This window comes from Rhinolophus hipposideros (assembly GCF_964194185.1).
Source record: "Rhinolophus hipposideros genome assembly, chromosome: 6".
In the NCBI taxonomy this organism is placed as follows: Eukaryota; Metazoa; Chordata; class Mammalia; order Chiroptera; family Rhinolophidae; genus Rhinolophus; species Rhinolophus hipposideros.
This window is the reverse complement of record NC_138052.1, coordinates 17,791,927-17,815,765: the sequence shown is the minus strand read 5'-3', so window position 1 is coordinate 17,815,765 and position 23,839 is coordinate 17,791,927. Positions and strand designations below refer to the sequence as shown.

The 23,839-nt window shown below is 35.5% G+C and overlaps 1 protein-coding gene across 3 annotated transcripts in view; it reads right to left on the bottom strand.

Moving 5' to 3' along the window:
• The window catches only part of R3HDM1 (R3H domain containing 1), a 113,455-nt gene extending 95,763 nt beyond the window's left edge, over positions 1-17,692 (bottom strand). For 2 of the 3 annotated variants that reach the window (XM_081052319.1, XM_081052320.1), the window contains exons 1-4: positions 17,553-17,692; positions 15,857-16,067; positions 1,212-1,253; positions 659-748 (exon numbers count right to left, since the gene is read on the bottom strand). In XM_081052319.1, coding sequence (XP_080908445.1) covers positions 659-748; positions 1,212-1,253; positions 15,857-16,027 — 303 coding nt within the window. In that variant the 5' untranslated portion in view covers positions 16,028-16,067; positions 17,553-17,692. The remainder of the gene's footprint in view (positions 1-658; positions 749-1,211; positions 1,254-15,856; positions 16,068-17,552) is intronic. The other variant, XM_081052321.1, reaches the window with a different exon arrangement.
• Between the last annotated feature and the right edge of the window lie 6,147 nt (positions 17,693-23,839).

Below are 23,839 nucleotides of genomic sequence, written 5' to 3'. Positions count from 1 at the left end.
CATATCATAGGGCTAAGATAAATCCACAGCTGAGATTAACTGTAGCACTAGCAATAAAAAGAATATAAAAGGTAAACCAAACTGTTTGCTTGAACTTCAGTAGTTCCATATTTTACAAGCACAGACAGAAGAGGAATTAGAAATATTAGACAACTATTAGAGCCAAGCTAATACAAAAATTGGCTTCACCATGCACTCAGATTAAGTAAAACAATGTATAAAGCAGAAATCTTGGGTAGTCTCTTTTTCACACAGAAGCGGTATTTGACAAATTTCTAAAAGCCAAAATCAAAAGGGCAAATTTCATTACAATTACATGAAGTGGAAGTATTTAGTACTTTATAAATTTCCCATAATAGCTTGTAACTCCTTTAAAGCCATATTCCTGGCTAATCATATGATCTGTAAGTTTTTCCAGAAAGAAATCATTATACTAAATCTTAGACTGAAGTAACAAGGTTTCCCCCACTTTTCATGTCTATCTTGGATGCAAGTATTATTCAAAATCAATTTCACTTAGTAAAAACATATGTAACACACACACATGCAAATGCAACTTTTATTTAAACTTATGAAAAAATATTCTCCAAGAAGCAAGTTATTCCACCATGGTTTTAAATAATAACTTTTTGTTTTGTTTTTCTTTTTTGTTTTTTACCTGGTTCTCCTGTGATAGCTCTGTTGTAGGGGGTGGTGGAGACTCTTCACACACCGCAAGGCTCCGAACTAGTTTTAACTTTGAGCTTGACTAAAGAAAAGTATTTAAAATTAACACTACATTTCAAAAATGTAGGCTATATCCAAAAGCCCCCTAGAGTTTCTTAAATCTTTATAGTTTCTGCTACGTATAGATGTAAGTGAAATGTGAAAGTTAAATATATCATGAATTACCACTAAAACTTTTCAAGGGGGAAAACAAACAAGTACAGTTTTGAAAATTACAGTAATAGCAAGAACGGGAATAATTCCAATTTCAAAACCCAAAGAATGGTGAGAAATCCATTTTCTCTATAGATGTAGAATCATTAAAGATATAAAAGCAATGTACAAAAGCGGCTAGGCAAGACAAAAACCCCAAATAAAACAAAATAAGCTTTCTGCCCCAAACAAAACATGACAAAACTAAACTGAATGCAGCGCTATATGGAAACAAGAATTCATCAAGCATGAAGGAAGGCCCTTGGCATGCCAGCACAAAATATTTACTATACCTTAGACCTTTTTCCTGTCTGTCCAAATGACTGCAATGGCCGCTGAATACACAAGAAAGATTTGTATTAAATTTCATACTGAAACAGAAAGTTTTCTTCTTAATTCATAATCCTAAACCACAGAAAACTAACTGCACAAAGAACAGAAAATGAGGATATCAAAGTTGGTTTTAAGTAACAAAGTATCGATTCCTCCTAGAAGTACACTTGTAGGATTCTCTGAAATCCTTCCGTGGATTGGCATTTTCTTAAAGTGAGCAAATGGCCATAATCTCTGTGTTAACTGAGCTAAATGGAACTTATAAGGTAACTTGTTAGGTGGCAGCAAAATAAAATATACTTCTTCAGTCTTTTGTATTACACTTCAGGCAAGGCTAGGGGGGAAAAACTCCCACAAAAAGCCTGAGGAATTTTAAGGAGCTATGCTCAGCAAAGCTCCGACCTTACTAGGGTGAATGTGAGTCAGAGTACACCCACCTATCTGCTGAGCCCTCTCAGCACTGGCTGAAGTACCCCACCGGCTCATTCGTCACAGAATCCTGTTTGCCCGGTCCAGGCTAAGGTAACGGAGCAGAAATGAAAAGAGGGCAGAGTTCCAATGTGCATATTCAGCAGGACTGCTAAATCATCAATCACTGACAGGGGAACCCCCTGGGGCAACTAGCTCTGGTTTGTGATACCAGGCTTTGGTTTGGGGAAAGCAGCTGAAGTCTCTGAACCAGAGCCAGATACGTTTTAAACACGCTTTCCTTCTTCCCATCTCCTTCCCATCTACCTCTCTAATCCCAACCCCACATGGTACAAGGTCCAGGTACCAATCATTCACGCTCATTAAAGCCAAGAAGCCAGTTTGGTACCAAACATAAAACAGATAAATAGTCCTCAATATCTAGAGTCGTATGCGTCACATATGAGGAAAAGAAAAAGCCACCATCCTTTTGGTCTAACATCCAAAACAGGCTTCCTTGTAGAACCCACAGAAATGGGAACCCACAGCACCGCTGTGTGCTGTCCCCCATTCTGAGCCCAAGGTTCCTGAGATAAGAAATATTGTATTCTTGAGATTTTGACCCTGGATTACGCACACTACCAATCAGCAGTAATAAGAACAAAAGGAAAGGAGAAAAAAATAAAGAAAAATGATTTTCCGGTTCTTACAGAAAACGGCTCGTACAAGCACACATACACAGGGCAGCGCTCCTAAGAGCTTCTGCCTGTTGGTAGTGTCTTCTGTTTCTATTTATGCTCTTCTTTAATTTGTTCATGAGGATTTCTAACTGTAATTCGTATCTCAAAATAGAATTAAAAGAAGTTATGCTACATAAAGACTTGGAAAAAAGTGGGAAAAAATCAATAGATGAGTATTAGAAAAATGCGCACGACTAAATGAGATCTAAGGCAGCAGATGGGAAAAGAATTTTGGACTTACTCCCTGTTTTAATCCCCTAAAATTCTAAATATCAAGAGTACAAAACTTTCCATTCAAAATTTTAAAATAAAAGGTGATTAATTAACAAGTAAAAGCTGTCTGTATTCATATGAAAGGGTTGAATTTAAATTTCTGGCTTTGCTGCTTATTAGTAGGTGACCCTGGTCAAGTTACTTCAGTTTACTTGTATCTGTACAAAACTTCATTCGATTTGTATGAATTCTCAAGATTCTTGAAAAGGTTCAACGAGAGAGTAGATTAAAAAAAGGGCTTTGTAAACTAAAGCACCATAATAATAAACAGGTTATTAGAGGTTAGATATCGAGCATGTGAGAAGACCAATGTCCTATTTCTGTTTATGAGCCATGAGGTTTTAGCTCTAAAAAAAAAAATCTGTAAAATGGGGATGTTGTATATTGTTCCTATAGTGATGATTTAGAATATTCAGACTTACATATGCATTAATGGCCTCTGTTTTAATTTATAAGGAACCTTTGATAAAAATGAAGAAAGATTAAAAAAAGACACAGAGAGGTAAAATTATCTCAGTGTGACTTTAATTAATTCGCTCTTCTGAGTTCCAGCTATACACCAGACACTGGAGCTATAAAGATGCATGAGACACAGTTCTTGGTCTCAAGAACCTCATAAACCAGGCTCAAAGTTGCCAAATAGTCAAACAGAACCCAAGACCTTCAGAATCTTAGCCCAGTGCTCTTTACATCACATGGGTAAAAAACCCTTCTTGTGCTGGGAGAATTGGAAAGCCACGTGCAAAATAATGAAACTGGACTGCTATCTGCACCATATACCAAAATTAACTCAAAATAGATCAAATACCTAAACATAAGACATGAAACAATAAACTGCATAGAAGAAAACATAGCTACTAAACTTAGGGACCTTGGGTTCAAAGAGCATTTTATGAATTTGACTCCAAAGGCAATGGAAGTAAAAGCTAAAATAAATGAATGGGACTATATGAAACTTAAAAGCTTCTGCACAGCAAAAGAAACCATCGACAAAATAAAGAGGCAATCAAATGACTGGGAGAAGATTTTTGCAAACAGTGCCTCCGATTAGGGGCTAATATCCAAAATATACAAGGAACTCATGAAGCTCAACTACAAAAAAACAAACAACCCAATTAAAAAATGGGCAGAGGACCTGAAGAGGCATTTCTCCAAAGAGGACATACAAATGGCAAATAGACATATGAAAAAATGCTCAACATCACTAATCATCAGAGAAATGCAAATAAAAACCACAATGAGATATCACCTCACCCCAGTCAGAATGGCTTTCATCAACAAAACAAATAGTAACAAGTGTTGGAGAGCTGTGGAGAAAAAGGAACCCTCATACACTCTTGGTGGGAATGCAGACTGGTGCAGCCATTATGGAAGGCCGTGTGGAGGTTCCTCAAAAAATTACGAACAGAATTATCATATGACCCAGCAATCCTTCTCCTGGGTATCTACCCAAAAAATCTGAAAACATTTATCCATAAAGGCATGTGTGCTCCAATGTTCATTACAGCTTTATTTACAGTGGTCAAGACATTGAAACAACCAAAATGTCCCTTGATAGATGAATGGATAAAGAAGTTGTGTTACATATACACAATGGAATACTATTCAGCGTTAAGAAAAGATGAAATAGTACCATTTGTGACATGGATCTTGAGATTATAATGCTAAGCGAAATAAGTCAGACTGAAAAAGTTGAGGACCATATGATTTCACTGATATGTGGTATATAAAACTGAAAACAACAAAAGAACAAGACAAACAAATGAAGAAACAAAAACCCATAGACACAGAGAATACTTTAGTGGTTACCAGAGCGTAAGGGGGAGGGGGTGGTAGATGAGGGTAAAGGGGATCAAATATGTAGTGATGGAAAGAGAACTGACTCTGGGGTGGTGAGTATACAATATGATATATAGATGATGTAATATAGAATTGTACACCTGAAAACTATGTAACTTTACTAACAACTGTCACCCCAATAAACTTTAAAAAAGAAACAAAAAACCTTGTGGATCAAATACTCCCTATGGTAGATAGAATTCTAAAGATGGCCTGCCAACATTCCCATCCCCTGGTTATTTATTTTTTATTTTTTATTTATTTTTATTTATTTTTCAATTAAAGTTTATTGGGGTGACGATAGTAAAGTTACATAGATTTCAGGTGAACAATTCTGTATTACATCATCTATACATCCCATTGTGTGTTCACCACATAGTTTTCTTTATATAAGTTTTTGTTCCTTTTGAATAGGTATTGTACTATGTCTATATTTTACCAATTGAAAAATTTAGATTATCTCTTGATTGTGGACATTTGGGGTATGGCCATGAGAAACTGGTTGTATTTTTTTCTTTTCTTTTTTTTCTTTTTATTTTTTTTATTAGTTTCAGGTGTACAAGACAAGGTAATACTTAGATGCCCACCATCTACATCCCTCACACTGTGAATCCCCCTCCCCCCACCCACCATCCCTCCGATCTCACACCCAGCCATCACATCACACACATAAAATTATAGTTGGCATTCATTAATGTTTAGCCTCTGGTGCACAACGCCAGGATCAGGCATCCACACCATCCCTGAGGTGGTATAGCCCCTGGTTATTTAAATCAAACACTAATCTCAGTGAGGATGGGGAAGGAATTATCAAAATGTAATTGAAGTCCCAAGTTAACTGATCTTAAGATATAGAGATGATTCAGCTGGGTCTGATCCAATCAATAAGCCCTTTAAAAGCTGCTGGTGCTCTTAGGTTGGGAGAAGGACAAAGGGTGAGGAGGACCTGACACTCCATTGCTGGCTCTGAAGATGGAGGGGCTGTGTGAAACGGATGCGGGCAGCCTCGGAAGCAGAGAGAGGCCCTTGGCCAACAGTCATCCAAGGAACATGAACCTCAGATTTACTACTGCAAGGAGCCCAGAGCAAATTCTTCCCCAGAGTCTTCAAATAAGGGCCCAGCCGGGCCAACACCTTTCACTAGAGCCTTGTAAAACCCTCTAAACAGAGAACTCACCTGAGCCCAACCTAACTTCTAATCTAGAGATCTGATATCTACAACTGAGTTGATAACTGGGTGTTTTATGCCTCTAAGTTTGTGGTAATATGCTATGCAGCAACAGAAAACTAACACACTGCTACATAAGTAAACTATAAAGTGTCAAAGTGATATTATTCAATAATAGTCACATTATTTCTTTTCAAACAGCAAAAAACTGAAATTACATAATGTATACCAGAAAATCTGCCATACACACATGCATACACAACAAAGCAGCGAAAACAAATGTTGTTTATTAAAGTAAATGGCCTTTCTTTTATATTTTTGGTATCAATTTAGCAGCCAGATTTAGTTTGAAATAGGAATAAAATTATTTAAAAAATGGATTTAATTACTTAAAGCATACCTTTCACTTTTTCCCAAGTTTTTTATTGTGGAAAAATATACATATTTAACATCTTAACCATTTTCAAATGTACAGTTCAACAATATTTAATACATTCATAATGTGCAATCATCACCACTATCCATAATTCTTTTCATCTTGTAAAACTGAAACTCTGTTCCCATTAAACGTAACTCCCATTCTCCTCTCCTCACAACCCCTGACAACCACAATTCTATTTTCTCTCTCTGATTTTGACTATTCTAAGTACCTGCTTTAAGTGGAATCATATAGTATTTGTCTTTTTGTGACTGGCTTATTTCACTTAACATAATGACCTCAAGGTTCATCCATGTTGCAGCACAGTGCAGAATTTCCTTCCTTTTTAAGGCCGAATAATATTCCATATTCAGGGATGAATATTACTGAATAATAATGTTCAGTACAATGCAATATGCATTCATCTGGAGATGGATGCATTTGGGTTGATTCTGCATTTTAGCTGTTGTGAATAATGTTGCTATGAACATGGGTGTACAAACATCTCTTTGAGATCCTGCTTTCACTTCTTTTGGGTATATACCCAGAAGTGAAACTGCTGGATCATACAGTAATTCTATCTAAAAATGTTTGAAGAACCTCCATACTGTTTTCACAGTGGATGTACCATTTTAAATTCCCACTAAGAGTATACAAGGGTTCCCCATTTCTCCACATCCTTGCCAACACTTGTTTTCTGTTTTTTGATAGTGCTAATTGGTGTGAGGTAGTACCTCCATATAGTTTTGATCTGCTTTTCCCTAATGCTTAGTGACATTGAGTATCTTTTCATGTATTTAGTACTGGCCATTCACCAGGCATGCCACTCTTCTTTGGAGAAATGTGTATTCAAGTCCTTTGCCCATTTTTGAATTGGGTTGTTTGTTTTTTTGTTGTGTTTTAGGAGTTCTCTATATATTCTAGTTATTAATCTTATCAGATATGATTTTGCAAATATTTTCTCCTATTCTGTGGGTTTCCTTTTTATAGTTGATAGTATCTTTTGATGCATATATTTAAAAAAATTTTCATGAACTCCAATTTGTCTATTTTTCCTTTTGCTACCTGTGTCTTTGGTGTCACGTCCAAGACAGCATTGCCAAATCTAATGTCACAAAGCTTTTGTCTGTGTTTTCTCGTTCCCTTTTTAAAAAGAAATAGTTGTGATTCGTATTCAATTTGGTATTCTGATTAGAGTAACAGCAGTGAGAATTATGCTTTACAAACATTGCAATAACCAAATGTGCAAACCAAGCACATTACCCTGTCACGCTCTGTAGTAGAAAGCTCTTCTGGTTAGATGATAGTTGATACTGCTGCATGCAGGTCCGTCATTCAAAAAATCCCTCCTATTGGCCTGCAATGGCCAGAAGAAGCCTTCAGTAAGCTCCACCCGTGTCACTTGCAATCACTGCACCCGGGGTCTTCTGACACATCTCACTGAACATGCTTTATTTGTACCAGATCAATCTCACTTAGCTGTGACTCTCCGAGTTCTAGCGACCACAGTGCTGACCAAGGTGGAGGCATCCGTGCCAGCAACTTTCACAGAATAACAGCCTCTCGGCAAAGAAAGCAGGGTGGTTCAAGGCTACTGCAGATGGCCTTCAAATCGCTTGTGCCATCTCCAGAAACCTCATGGCTAGTACTGATGAACAAATCTCGATGAGCCATCCTGGAATACGCCTCCATAGTAGCTTTCAGCTGAGGAAAGCCTCTTGTGGCAAGAATGAAGATAATTCAAGATTCACGTCTCTAGTCTCCCCTCCCCAGCTTGACAGAGATGCTGAGCACCTTCCTGAGCCAGCTGGTGGTTTACTTGTGAATGTGAGTGTGTGTTTATCATTTTATTTTACCCTTTCAAAATCCCTCCACCTTGAGATTAACCTGGTTGTCTTATCTCTCATCAGCCAAGTCAAAAATCAGGAAGCAGGTCTGTGCTCTGGACAGGATTGCCCTTGGAATGTCCTCATTTCCACAAATGTTTTAGCATCTACAAGACTCAGCGGAAAGAGCTTGAATTCACTGTAAAATGTGCTGAAACACAGATGCTGCTTTTAGGGTAGTTGGGCCCAAATGAAATTGGGGAAGGTCATGATCGAAGAAGCAGTATGGTGCTCCAGAAAAAGAACCTGAGGTCGGCTAGGGCTGAGTCTCAGCTGTGCCACTGGCTCTCCAGGTGACCTTGGTAATTCATTTCCATGGGCACAGGTGTCTGGGAAATTGAAGGGTTGCTCAGATCAACTTTGAGAACTTTTTAACTGTGACTCTTTGAGTTCTATGAAGCTAACTCCAAAATGGTCGGTCATTAACTTGTGTTCCTCTTGCCAACTCAGGATCTTTTCTGGAAGAAATGTCATCAGATGGATTAACAGAGGGCATCTCTCCTCTGGGGCATTTCTTCCTCAGGTTCTTCTCCCACGAAGGCTGGCGGTGCTGATGACACCCTCCACAAATGTCCCTGGTCTTCAGATGAAAACCCAGACATCCACTGTCAGTTCTCAGGGGCGAGGCATGGCACCAGGAGCCCGGGGATAAAAAGTCTTGCCTCAGGTCTCAGCACTGACTCTCTTCTTGGAAATGCCATTCCTCCTCTGGTACAAGTGAACTGGCTCAGTGGCTTCCTTCCCATTGTCTGTGGCGCCAGGATCAGCCTGTCATTGCTCTAGGCTGTATGTTTCTGCTATGCTTGTGCAGGGGCCTGGCTCTTGAAAGATAACCAGAGGGTAAGGAGTCTGGTTTCCCTGATCAGTGATTACAGTAGCTTCCACAGCTTTATGGTTTTCCTTCTTAATTAACTTAATACCTAAGTATTTTATTCTTTTAGATGCTACTGTAAATGGAATTGCTTTTGTAATTTCCTTTTCAGACTGTTCACTGTCAGTGCATAGAAATACAACAGTTTCTTGTGTGTTGACTCTGTATCCTGCTATTTTATTGAATTCATTTGTTCTAACAGTGTGTAATCTAGAGTTTTCTACAGATTGTGCCCATGGAAATGAATGTAGAGATTGTCACGAGCATAAAGAAACAATTTTACTTCTTCCTTTCCAACTTGGATGTCTTTTTCTCTCCCCTTATGTAATCGCTCTGGCTAGAATTTCCAGTACTGTGCTGAATAGAAATGGTGAAAGCAGGTATCCTTGCCTTGTTCTTCATCTTAGAGAAAAAGCTTCCAGTCTTTCACCATCGAGCATGATATTCAATGTGGATTTTTCATATGTGGATTTGCTTATATTGAGGTAGTTTTCCTTCTATTCCTAGTTTTATGATTATTTTTATCATAAAAGGGTGTTGAGTTTTGTGAAATGCTTTTTCTGCATCAGTTGAGCTGATCAGATGGTGTTTTTCCACCTTCATTCTGTCAATATGTGTTGCACTGATCAATTTGCACATTCTGAACCATCCCTGCATTCCCAGAATAAATCCCAGTTGGTCATGGCGTATAATCCTTTTAATATGCTGCTGAATTTGTTTTGCTAGTATTTTATTGGCGATTTTGCATCATTGTTCGTAAGGGATATTGGTCTGTAGTTTTTTTCTTCTTATCGTGTCTTTATCTTTGGTATCAGGGTAATGCTGGCCACACATAAGGAATTAGGAAATGTTCCCGCCTCTTTAATTTTTCTCTAACAGTTTAAGAATTGGTATTAGTTCTTTAAATGCTTGGTAGAATTCACCAGTGAAGCCATTAGGGCCAGTGCTTTCCTCTCTTGGGAGATTTGGGATTACTGCTTCAATCTCCTTACTTGTTATAGGTCTATTATCTGTTTCTTCATGATTCAGTGCAGGTAGGTTTTGTGTTTCTAGGAACTTGTCCATTTCAACTAGATTATTCAATTTATTCACATACATTTGTTCATACTACCCTCATATAATCTTTTATTGATAGAATTGATAGTAAGGTCCCCATTTTCACTTCTTATTTTAGTAATTTGAGTCTTACCTATTTTTTTCTTATCCATCTAGCTAAAGGTTCGTCAATTTTGTTGATCTTTTTGAAGAATCAACTTTTGGTTGCATTGATTTGATTTTTTTCTATTGTATTGCTTTTCATTTTCAACAGAATTTCATTGTCACAGTAAAAATTTAGCTACTTGTTTAATAGACCATCACTATTCCAGAAAGATGATAATTACAATTTTGAAGGCTTAATGACAAAGCTAATTTATAATTTATACTGCTTGTACTAAAATATAAGTATAAAGCTAATAATATGAGTATAGAATAGGAAACATCCTTAATGAAATTTCAGTTTGAAACTGGTAATATTAATATATTGTTGGTGCTAATATCTACTAGCTTAGAGAAAAACTATGGTTCAATAATGAATGGTTATCATGCAATATTACAATAAACATAGACTTTTTAAAAAAACGTACTGCCCTGTAGATCTGAGAGCAAAGAGAAATACATATGGTTAGTGATTTTAGTACCTTAGTCTTTTGTTTATAATAAAGGAGCTTTAAACAGATTTAAAATTTATTTCACAATATGAATCTGAAAGAATCCTCAAAACATTATCTGCACCTTAAATGCTACCAAAAACCAGAGAACTTTACAACTACCATGTTTCCCCAAAAATAAGACGTAGCCAAACAATCAGCTCTAATACGTCTTCTGAAGATAAAAATTAACACCAAATATTATATTATATGAGACCTGGTCTTATATTATAGTAAAATAAGACCGGGTCTTATATAAATTTTTGCTCCAAATGATGCATTAGAGCTGATTGTCCAGCTAGGTCTTATTTTCAGGGAAACACAGTAGTAACAAAAGAAACAAAAACGTACACCTACGTAAGTCAAATTCATATAAAAGGATGGTATATAGGTTGTATTTTCTACTGTTTCTTTGCTTATCATAATGTCTCTTTGGCCTAATATTTTCACTGAGTTTCTTTGTCTTTGTTCTGCTAAAAAGAAAGCTGGATCTAGTTAATGTTTCTTTACTATCAAAGAAAAACAAAAGTACTGAAATCATAAACCATGAGATTTATTGTAGTGCTAAGAAAGAACTGAATAATCTTTGAGCTATGTTAGCATCAAAATAACCGAATCATATCACTTAATTAAGAGGAAATATAACTTATTTAAGAAAGAGGATCAATTTTTACTGTTAAAATAAACTGCAATGGTTGACACATTTCAACTAAGGCTCTTAATACACCTTGAAGAGCTTAGTAATTCTCACCATTTTTCAAGGCAACAGTAAGCGTTAATAGTAATTATGTGGGAGAAGGTAATGAATTAAAATGTTAACTGTCTAGCTAAAGGTCAGGGGCAATAAAAACAACAGAGGCAGGCTGATAATTTCGCCTGGATTAACAGAAGACAAGTTTACTGAGTTGGGAGAATGGACTTTTTAAAAAGTTGAACTTACTAAATATTAACGAAACAATAAAAGTAAAGTATACAGATAGGGAAATTAACACAAAGAACAAAAACTACTGCATTGCAATTTTGGGGAGCTTATGTCAAGAAATAAATTTTCCTTTTTATTATTACTAAAGGAAAAAATCTATGTTGTATAATAATGGAACCAATATGAGGAACCATATAGTTGTGCTATTGCTAATAATAAATAAAACAATTATGATGATTACAAATCTTATATTATTAATAGCATCTACCATTATTAGGATCTAATTATGTACCAGGTACATTACGTATATTTCTTTTATCTTTGTTAGACAAATAGGAAAATAGTTAAGAATTGTATGATTTTATATAGACAGACCTTTATTCAACACTTTAAACAGAAATTTCTTCACGTTTCATCAATTTAGGAATTTGATGCCCATTAACCTCACTGTTGGAGAAGTATGGCCTATATCCTGAGTTCTTCTAATAACATTATTGGATTGTCATTGTTTCCTTGTCCCTTACTTGCCCTATTTTCCCCTTCTAAAATAAATGCAACAGAAGTAACTTGGAAGATACAAGATGTAAAAGTCTCATCTTGATTATCAAAGGGCTTGTTAAAGAAATTGAGAATATACTAAATACCTACTTCAACTGATTATGTATGGAAAATTCACTCATATAGGTCTATTAGAAACTGTTATGCACTCGAGCACATAAAGCCTAATAAACAAAAATCAATTCTCTTATTTCCTCTGCAACAAGGATTACCAACACAATTTGGACTGGCCATCCTATTGTTCAATAAATAATTTATGGGAAGAGAAATTGTTGTTCATATATATATATGAAAACCACTAGACAAAGCATCTGTTAAGTAAAAAGATACAAGTGTAAAAAATAAAAAATGGAAAGCTGAACCTTTAATGAAGGAGAACACAAGATTCCTAATTTTACATTTCAAATAAATGACAGCAAAAACCAACACAAATAATTTACCTAATGTGAGAAATCTATCCCTGAGAAAAATCAGAGGCCATGTAAGAAACACAAACCAAACACTGCCCCTCCCATGTATCCTTTGATAAAAATTAGTAGTAGTTTAACAAATTAAATTTTTTTCTGGGTTTAGATTAGAAACCAGATACCTCACCCCACCAATCTTCCAAATACTTAAAAATTTCAACATAGACTTGCAATAAAGATTTGCAATAAAAACAGTGTGTGGCAGTAGCAAAGTTACTAAGCAAAAATGCTTTGCACAATTATTTGGGACTATTATCAACAATTTTGTACAACTCCACAGCAGTTATGTGAGAACATTAAACTCTTGCCATTCATTAACGCACATAGACTGCTTGAATTAGCTCTAAAGTATTCTTAAGAAACTAGTCCTAAAACTTCTACAAAAGATTACAGTCCAAAACAAAACTTTGAATAAAAAACACAACTAACATTTTTTAAAGAGTAGAGTGTCACACAAGCAGAATTATGTATAAAAGAAATGGTGAAAGAACGTGAGGAGATAATCTCTACCTGGAACCATCCAAGGTGATGTCTACTGTCTGTTGGCCTCTCTTTAGTTTGATGAAATTATTTTTTTGTGTAAAGGCTATCCTTAATAGAAAATCTTAAGATTTCTCCACAGTATTAAAGCAGTTATGACATCCCTTCATTTAAAAATCAGTTTTTGTAGATAAAACAGTAAGGGGATGGTTTGGAAATTAAGACTTGGAAATGGATGAAATGTATGTTTCTTTAGGAAAACATTTCCATTTTCCTAAATCATTAAAAATATTACTATGCTGAAGCAAGACAACAGACTTAAGTTCATGGTAGCTGACTTTCAAAATGATACAAGGGAAATTAGAAAATATATTGGTTTATTCTAAATTCTTAATAGGAAACCTACATTAATTGGCACATACATCCATATTTGAGTGAAAATAATAGTTCCTATTTAAAATTAAACCTTTAGTCAGTATCTTAGAGGTACTGAAGGAAGATGAAATGTTTACTAGTATGTTAGAAAAAAGGTATTTTGTAATAGGTAACTCCAAATTAAGTTAAAAGGTTAACTTTGTATTAACCAGACTCTTTTTAAGAAGACACTCTATCCGCTGTTCATGTTTTAAAAAGTTGACTTTATTTTATATTAGGAGAAAAAATTATTTCCAGTTTTATAAATTAATACTTCCATTCCTAATTTCCATTACTGAAATCTCTTCCGTGTAAGTTATTTCGACTCTAAGCCCCTTGCCAGACTCCCTGCACGGAGGCATTTTGGATCTCAAAAAACTCCAAGCAGAGTTAAGTAAATTCTTAATAAACGTTTGAATAAACAATGAATATACATTCAATGGATTAGCATAAAACAAATTCTCGTATTCTCTGTTCCTCCTTCCAATCTTTAGTCACTCTGCCATATGGAGTATGATGTCAGAGGCCACGCCCACTTGTGCTTACTACAGTATTTCCTTGGCACAGAATAGGTTTTCATAAACGTTTGGGAAATGCATGAAATTTTCCTACAGTATGAACAGCTAGGCCATACTACAGTGGTCCATCTGACAGTGGTCATCAGAACGTTTTTGTGCTTATTGCCAAAGGCAGCACAACAGACATGGTAGGGGAGGCAGTAATCCAAATTAATTGCTTGCTGCTAAGCATGACCTGGAAAAGTGAATACCAGGTATAGAAAAGAGATTACAAGGAAATCTTTTAGTATTTTAATCACGAATGCCACAGAATTTTAGCAGATTTTCTCTGATTTCATGAGGATACTGGCATGCTGCCATCACTGAGTGTACTGATTGCATGCATGGCAATTTTTTGTTATAAAGTGCTATTACTAAAAATGACTAAAAAGAAATGTCATTCCTCCCAATTTCTTACATAATTACCACTTGACTATACTTAATCAGTGGGGCCTAAATGCTTTTTTATAGCTGTATGAGTTGCTATCATTTTCTAACACATTTCTGGCACATAATGGGGGAAGAAACGAAGGTTCTGACTGAATGAAGGAATAAACTAACCTTTAAAAAAGCCTTCTTTACTTATCATAAAAAAAATGAAGCTATAATTTTTGGCATATAGACCACGAGGTTTTTAGGATATATTAGGTTGGTGCAAAAGTAACTGTGGTTTTTGCAACTATTTTTAAGCTTTTAAACTGCAATTACTTTTGCACCAACCTAACAGAAAGAATGACAGCAAAGTCCTCCTACAGTAGAATTCTTTATTCATTGGGCTAAACCAAAACAGAAGTGTTAAAGACAGTATTCTGAGATAACTTTGTGGTAAAGGTGTGTCCTACTGAGAGGCAGGGTCTAATCCCCCTTCCCTTGAATCTGGGCTGGCTTTATTGACATGGTCATCAAAACACAACGATGGAAGTGACATTCTGGGACTTCTTAGTCTAGTTCAAAAGAGACCTTGAAGCTTTGCGGCTCTTAGAACATTCTTTCTGAGTCCCCTAAATAAACCTGACTCCCCTGGGGCCTTCATGCTGAAGGGACCATAGGTAGGTGCTCCCAGGTCCAGCTAGCATAGGTTCTACCCATTTGCACCAAAGTGCTAGATATGTGAGTGAAATAGTTTTGGACCATCCAGACCAGCCCATTTGCCAGTTAAATATCAATGAGGGCCTTCTTTTATCTCTTTGTATTATAGAAAAATTCACTCAGCCAAGCACTTATTCCCCTTTCCTAACTCACAAATCACAGATACTAATAGAAATAAAATGCAATCAAGTTTTAGCAAATTCCGTTTTAAAATTGTTAGCCTTCTGTGTTGTGATAATTTGTTACATAACAGATAACTGGAACACTTAAAACTGAATACTGTAAGTACTACTTGAAACTCACTTTTACCTATCTTAAATCTTTGACCAATTCCTCAATTTCAACCTGTGTCCAGAATTAAAAGCCTTTTCTGTGCTTAGTTCTAAATTATCATACATGGGTAACATCAAAAGCTTCCAGTGACTTATTCCCCCCACCAATCTTCTTTCTCAGTCATGACTGACTGCTTCTTCTGAAAGCTGTTTTTGCCAATAGAACTTCCGCAGTTTTCATCTCTCTATTGTTCTATCCTCTAAGAGCTCTGAGGTTAAATTTTGGACTCTCACAATACTGATAGGTGTAGAGTAGAATGAAAAAGCAGAAAGCCAGTAAAAAATGTATTGGCCACATACAAATGAAAAGAATTATATTACCTGATACAAGCAAATCAAAGAGCTAGTCAACAAGCTAATCTCAAAAACCAGCTGAGAAGCAAGCTGCAATGGGTCAACTTACCCTTTTAGAATTCAGAAAGTGAGTTCTGCATGAATAGTACAACTATATATTGAATATTCAGTATTTGTAGTCAAAGAGAAAATCCTGTTTACCTGCAAATCAATATTGTTGTCAATACAACGTTCATTCTTCTCTGCCAAAATCTTCCCATAGTTTTCTGATTTGGTAATATTTTCAACTCTGGTTGTGTCTTTCACTTCTGCCTCCAAATCCTTCATTGTTTCAGTTTCATGTTTTACAGTAACAGTATCAGACATCCTCATCAGCAAAGGTTATTTTAGAATTCTACAAGGAACTTGAAGCCTTATCAAGAAAGAAAAAAAATATTTCATTTAGCCTGAAACATTTCTTACCTTCAGTACTGCACAATATTTACTGCGTATTCTATGTTCCAGGAATAATGTTGCGTACACCCAGATAAAAACAAAATTCCTGCTTTCAAGGAGTATACAGTTTAGTGGCAGACATGTTGAAATAAAAAAAAAAATCATAATACAATGAGGTAAGAGCTATAATAAAGGTACGAGGTGATTTTGATGCACATACCACTTATGAAAGTTCTTAAGAAACATTAAGGAACGAGCAATATCGAGATGGAAGGTAATGGTTGGAGAGCTATAAATGTATATTTAGATCACATTAAAAATCTTTTTTTCTAAAGGGATATTATGAATATTACCCTGTGAGAAAAGTGTTTTCCTATCATAGCTTTCATCTAGATTTCCAAAATTCCAAATTTCTTCAATTACTCTGGAATTCTGAAAGGAAATAATTTAAAAAATAAACAGCAACATTCTATATAAAACCCAGTTGTGAATCTGTATTAGTAACTTCTTGGCATTATGAATCAAGCATTAAAAATTCTCCTGACTTATGTGATTCAGCACCAAACAACACATATTATCAGATAGATGCTCTAGTATATGGACTCCACAGGAGGGCAAATAACACAAGGTGTCAGTATGTTTCATGCCTTTAGTGAGTTTAAGAAAACAATGGGGGCTTCTTAAGCTGAGTATCAAATAGAAATGTATCAGGTGGCTGTCATTTTAGGAAATGTGAACTGGAAGAGCAGATCTTCATGTACAGAACTTTTTTTCCTAGCTTTATTGAGATATGATTGGCATCTAACAATGTATAAGATAAGGCAAACAATACGATGATTTGACACATACATATTGCTAATTCCACAACCATTACCTTGCATTAATTACAAATTTCTTTTTGTGGTGAGAACAAAAACAACTTATTTGGAAATGCATCAAAAAAATTAAGATAAACTGATAGCTAGATAGAGGAATGGGCACAAATGGGCAGATACAGGTTAAATTAAGTATGATAAAATGTTAATGGTAAAATCTAGGAGTGATTATATGGTTGTTTACTGTAAAATTCTTTCAACTTTTCTGTACTGCTGAAAATTTCATGATAAAATCTTGGGGGAAAAACTAGAACTTGTTTTCTTTATATAAATCTGGAAAATTCAAGAGTTCTTCTACTGAAGGAATGATTTACAATTAAATATCTAAATAGATTTCAGAAATCCATAAATACACCTGACAAGTTTAGAAAAAGAAATAAATTCCAAAGCCACAAGTAGACTCAATTGAATAAAAATCATGTCTTCCTTTCTTATATTCCATACCAAGGTTAACTGGTTCATTCTCAAAACAATAGGTTACTAGAGGGGAGAGGGTTACTTAAAAATACTCTGGCTCCTTGCTTTTTAATATGTAAGACTTTGAAAGAAAAAAGGATGCGATTTTCTCAAATTACAAGACAGGTTACCTGATGTGTCCTATGGATTTGGGATTGTGGTGTCCAACAAAAATAAAATAAAATAATCCAAGGTTCTTTTTCACAGTTGTCAGCCAGGATGTCAATTGTATTGAACCATCTGGAAAACGGCAGAAGGAGTCCCATGTCCCTGTCACCACTGTAGATTTCTGGACTGAAATGGACTGTCTTGGCTCAAATGTATCATACCTTTCAGTGGCCTAAAATTAAAACAAAAGAAAACATTATAACAAAACAGTCAGGTGAAATGGAACACTACACAATAATTTTAGAAATTAAAAATTTTACTGTTAGTGGTTTTGTTATTTTCTTGCTCTAAGCAAGAGTCAGAACACTTAGTTACAAGTAATTCTGCCATGTATTAGTTTTGTGAGCCTGAGCCACCTGGAGAGTTCAAAAGTAAAAGCCAAAGGAAGAAGAAAGCAGAGGAACTAACATATAATAAGAACCTGGTGTGTGGTCAGTATTGTAAGGGAGATATTATCTTCACTTTATAAAGGAAAAAACGGTTTGTCCAAGCTCATAACCAGAAACACGTAACTCCAAAAATTATGACTTTCAGAGTTCTCTTCCAGAACTCTGTGGAGTTAAGACTGTAATTTTGAATAATAATCACACTCTAAATTTTTAAAAGAACAAAGGGCTATAAAAAGTCGGTTAACATTTTCAAAGAAATGCACATTGTCTGTTAAAAGCAAATGTCTATAAAGGATGCAATAACTATTTTTAAAGACATCTGAAAGGTCAATGCCAAAATTCACTCAGTGTCATCTGCTTCTAAAGTCAGTTTCATTGTATATTTTTTTGGTGCACGTGAATACATCATAGCAAATAAACAACACTAAAAATCCTATATAGCTCTTCCATCTTCCTTTGACAATTTTGTTGTCAATATACAGAACAGTGCAGTTTTAAGGTAAAACAGATGAGCATCAGGTCTAAGCACCGAGAGATAGAATGCTAATACTGCTGAGTAAGCGTAATAGAACAATTCGCACCTTATACAAACTTCAAAAGCTATTCTGAAACGCAATTATTTAGAACCCTGATATAGACTCACGTTTGGCTTTCACATCTCCATTGCACTGTGTATGACTAAGGGATAACAGAAAAGGAGGTATCATAAGCAAATGTCACTTATGTTTTAACTGACTATGTCATCTCAATCTGACCAAAGTTACTAGGCCACTAAAATCAAATGACTAGTTTTTTGTTGTTATTTTTTCCAAAGTTCCACCATGAGGAAAGAGTGAAGAAATAATAAGGGGCTAAATTACTAATATCAAGTACGCTAAGGCATGAGGAAACGATTCTATTTCTGCTTGAACTAGCCTAGGAACTTAAACTTTTGGACGTTTTGGTAGTGCAATGCCTGGAGATATACGTAAATCCCACAGCTAACCCTCTGAAGAACTTAGGAAAGAACTTTCACATGTCCAGAATGCCTGACATCCATTATCCAGACAATGGAAACTCTGAAGATAACCATCTCAGACCAATCCAGAGACTAACAATGCATTCTTGATTCTTCTTAAGAATGTACTTTTTACTATAAGAACTCTCAATTTTTCTTGGGAACACTCTAGGTGTTATCCGGTAGTGTTTCCAATTTGCAAATTCAAGACGCTTAAATAAATCTGCCGTTTACTTCTAGCTAAAGCCTCCTGACATCTTGTGCTTGGTTGACAACTGAAAACAAACAATATAAAAATTACATCAATCACTTCTCGGCCTTTTGGCTAAGATCAAGCATAAAAAATTAGTTCAATATAATTTTTCTCATTTAAAATTTCTTCTCATAAAACGGTAGACACAAGATGGCAGTATTCACTAAGCAGCCAAATTTTTTTTGTGTGTTTTCTGTAAGGTGACTTACTTTGTGATTTAGTTAACAATCCTTCAAATTTGAAATTCTAAAAAAGCAAGGTTGTAATCCATTTAAAAAATGAATCATGCACAGGCTAAGCAATAACTGCAAGGGGTAACAAGGGAGATGCACAATGTGGAGAGGTAAACGTGAGGAATTCGGTCCTAAGACTTTTTTTCCCCTTTATTTTATTTTTTTAATTTATTGGGGTGACAATTGTTAGTGAAATTACATAATTTCAGGTGTACAATTCTGTATTACAACATCTATAAATCCCATGTGTTCATCAGCCAGAGTCAGTTCTCCTTCCATCACCATATATTTGATCCCCCTTATCCTCATCTCCCTCCCCCAACCCTCCTTACCCTCTGGTAACCAATAAACTATTGTCTGTGTCTATGAGTTTTTGATTCTCATTTGTTTGTCTTGTTCTTTTGTTGTTTTTGGTTTATATACCATATTATCAGTAAAATCATAGGGTTCTCTGCTTTTTCTGCCTTATGTCGCTTAGAATTATATTCTCAAGATCCATCCATGTTGTCATATATATTCCTATATCACCTTTTCTTAACAGCCGAATAGTATTCCATTGTGTATATATACCACCACTTCTTTATCCATTCATCTATGGAAGGACATTTTAGTTGTTTCCATATCTTGGCCACGGTAAACAAAGCTGCAATGAACATTGGACCACACGTGTCTTTATGGATAGATGTTTTCAGATTTTTTAGGTAGATACCCAGGAGAGGGATTGCTGGGTCATATGGTAATTCTATTCGTAATTTTTTGAGGAACCTCCACACTGCCTTCCATAATGGCTGCATCAGTCTGCATTCCCACCAACAGTGTATGAAGGTTCCTTTTTCTCCACAGCCTCTACAACAATTGTTACTATTTGTCTTGTTGATGATAGCCATTCTGACTGGGGTGAGGCGATATCTCATTGTGGTTTTTATTTGCATTTCTCTGATGATTAGTGATATTGAAGATTTTTTCATGTGTCTATTTGCCATTTGTATGTCCTCTTTGGAGAAATGTCTCTTCAGGTCCTCTGCCCGTGTTTCAGTTGGATTGTTTGTTTTTTGTATTGTTGAGCGTCATGAGTTCCTTGTATATTTTAGATATTAGCCCCTTATCAGATGCACTGTTTGCAAAAATCTCCCATTCAGTCGGTTGCCTCTTTTTTTGGCGATGGTTTCTTTTGCTGTGCAAAAGCTTTTAAGTTTCATACATTTCCATTCATTTATTTTAGCTTTTACTTCCATTACCTTTGGCGTCAATTTCATAAAATGCTCTTTGAACCCAAGGTCCATAAGTTTAGTACCTATGTTTCCTTCTTTGCAGTTTATTGTGTCAGGTCTTATGCTTAAGTCTTTGATCCATTTTGAATTAACTTTGGTACATGGTGACAGATAGCAGTCCAGTTTTATTCTTTTGCACGTGGCTATCCAATACTGCCAGTACCATTTATTGAAGAGGCTGTCTTTCCTCCATTGTATGTTTTTAGCTTCTTTGTCAAAAATTATCTGTCCATATTGATGTGGTTTTATTTCTGGGTTCTGAATTCTATTCCATTGGTCTGTGTGTCTGGTTTTCTGCCAATACCATGCTGTTTTGATTATTGTAGCCCTGTAGTACAAGCTAAAGTCAGGGAGTGCGATACCTCTAGTATTGTTCTTTATTCTTAAGATTGCGTTGGCTATTTGGAGTCTTTTGCGGTTCCAAACAAATCTGATCATTTTTTGTTCTATTGCTTTAAAAACGCCATTGGGATTTTGATGGGGATTTCATTAAATCTGTATATTGTTTTGGGTAATATGGCCATTTTAACTATGTTGAGTCTTCCAATCCATGAGCACGGAATGTCTTTCCATTTCTTTGTGTCTTCTTCAATTTCTTTCATAAATGTCATAGTTTTCAGCATATAAATCTTTCAAATCCTTGGTTAAGTTGATTGCCAGATATTTTATTCTTTTTGCTGCAATTGCAAAGGGAATTGTTTTTTATATTTCTTTTTCTGAGATTTCATTGTTAGTATATATGAATGCAATGGACTTTTGTACGTTGATTTTGTAGCCAGCAACTTTACTGTATTCGTTGCTTGTTTCTAACAGCTTTTTGGTAGAGTCTTTAGGGTTTTCTATATATAGCATCATATCATCTGCAAAGAGGGATAATTTGACATATTAATTCCCAATTTGAATGCCTCTTATTTCTTTCTCTTGCCTGATGGCTCTGGCAAGGACTTCCAACACTATGTTGAAAAGCAGAGGTGATAGGGGACAGCCCTGTCGTGTTCCTGAACGTAGAGCAAGGGGCTTGCTTCAGTTTTTCACCATTAATTATGAGATTAGCTGAGGGCTTGTCATACATATATGGCCTTTATTATGTTACGGTATTTTCCTTCTATACCTATTTTATTAAGTGTTTTAATCATAAATGGATGTTGTATTTTGTTAAATGCTTTTTCTGCATCAATTGATATAATCATATGATTTTTGTCCTTTATTTTGTTTATGTGATGTATCACATTGATGGATTTGCGGATGGTGATTCATCCTTGTGCCACAGGGATGAACCCCACTTGGTCGTGATGAATAATATTTCTAATGCATTGTTGTATTCGATTTGCTAGAATTTTGTTTAGGATTTTTGCATCTGTATTCATCAGAGATATTGGTCTGTAGTTTTCTTTTTTCGTGTTGTTCTTACCAGGTTTTGGTATCAGGGTAATGTTGGCCTCATAAAATGAGTTAGGGAGTACTGTCTCTTCAATTTTTTGGAAGAGTTTGAGCACATTGGTGTTAGATCCTGTTTGAAGGTTTGGTAGAATTCACTAGTGAAGCCGTCTGGTCCCGGACTTTTGCCTTTGGGAAGGTTTTGGATACTGATTCAATTTCGATATGGTGATCGGTCTGTTTAGATTTTCCAGTTCTTCATGGTTCAGCCTTGGAAGGCTATATGTTTCTAAGAACTTGTCCATTTCGTCTAGGTTGTTGAATTTGGTGGCATATAGTCCTTCATAGTATTCTTGGATGATCCTTTGTATTTCTGTGGTGTCCGTGATAACTTCTCCTTTTTCATTTCTGATTTTAATTAGTGCTTCTCTCTTCTTAGTGAGTCTAGCCAAGGGTTTGTCGATTTTGTTAATCTTTTCAAAGAACCAGCTCTTTGTCACATTAATTTTTTCTATTGTCTTTTTGTTCTCTATTTCATTTAGCTCAGATTTTTGTTATTTCCTTTCTTCTGCTGACCTTGGGTTTCACTTGTTCTTCTTTTTCTAGTTTTAAGGTGTAACATGAGGTTATTTATATGGGATTTTTCTTGTTTGTTGAGATAGGCCTGTAATGATATAAATTTCCCTCTTAAAACTGCTTTCGCTGCATCCCAAAAATTTTGCTAAGATGTATTTTCATTGTCATTTGTTTCTAATTATCTTTTGATCTCTCCTCTAATTTCTTCTTTGACCCAGTCGCTCTTTAAAAGTATGTTGTTTAATCTCCATGTATTTGTGTTTTTTCCTGCTTTCCTTTTGCAGTTGATATCTAATTTCAAAGCCTTGTGATCAGAGAATATGCTTGGTATGATTTCAATCTTCTTAAATTTGCTGAGGCTGATTTTATGTCCCAATATATGGTCTATCCTTGAGAATGTTCCATGTACACTTGAAAAGAATGTATAGTCTGAGGTTTTAGGATGAAGTGCTCTATACATGTCAATTATGTCGATTTCATCAAATGTGTCATTTAGGGCTGCTATTTCATTATTTATTTTCTGTTTGGATGATCTATCCATAGCTGTCAATGATGTATTTAGGTCCCCTAGTATAATTGTCTTTTGGTGAATTTCTCCCGTTAGTTCTGTTAGTAGTTGCTTGGTATATTTCAGTGTTCCCTGACTGCGGGCATAAATATTGATGACTGTTATGTCTTCTTGTTGTATAGTCCCCTTTACCATTATGAAATATCCATCTTTGTCTCTTGTTATCTTTTTCACCCTGAAGCCGGTTTCATCTGATATCATTATGGGTACACCTGATTTTTCTCTGGGTACCATTTGCTTGGAGTGTCAATTTCCACCCTTTCACTTTGAGTCTACGCTTGTCCTTGTAGCTGAGATGTGTCTCTTGGAGACAGCATATGGTTGGGTTTAGTTTTCTGATCCAATCTGCTACTCTGTGCCTTTTTATTGGTGAGTTCAGTCCAGTTACATTTAGGGTGATTATTAATACGTGAGGATTTCCTGTCATTCTATCTAGTTTTCTGGTAAGGCTGTCTCTCCATTGTTTCTTTGCCTTTTTGTTGTCTATTATTTCTGTGTGGTATTATTCGATGATGTTTCCCTCTGTTTCTTCTTTTATTACAGTATATATTTCAGTTCTGGATTTTTTTTTGAGTGGTTACCCTTA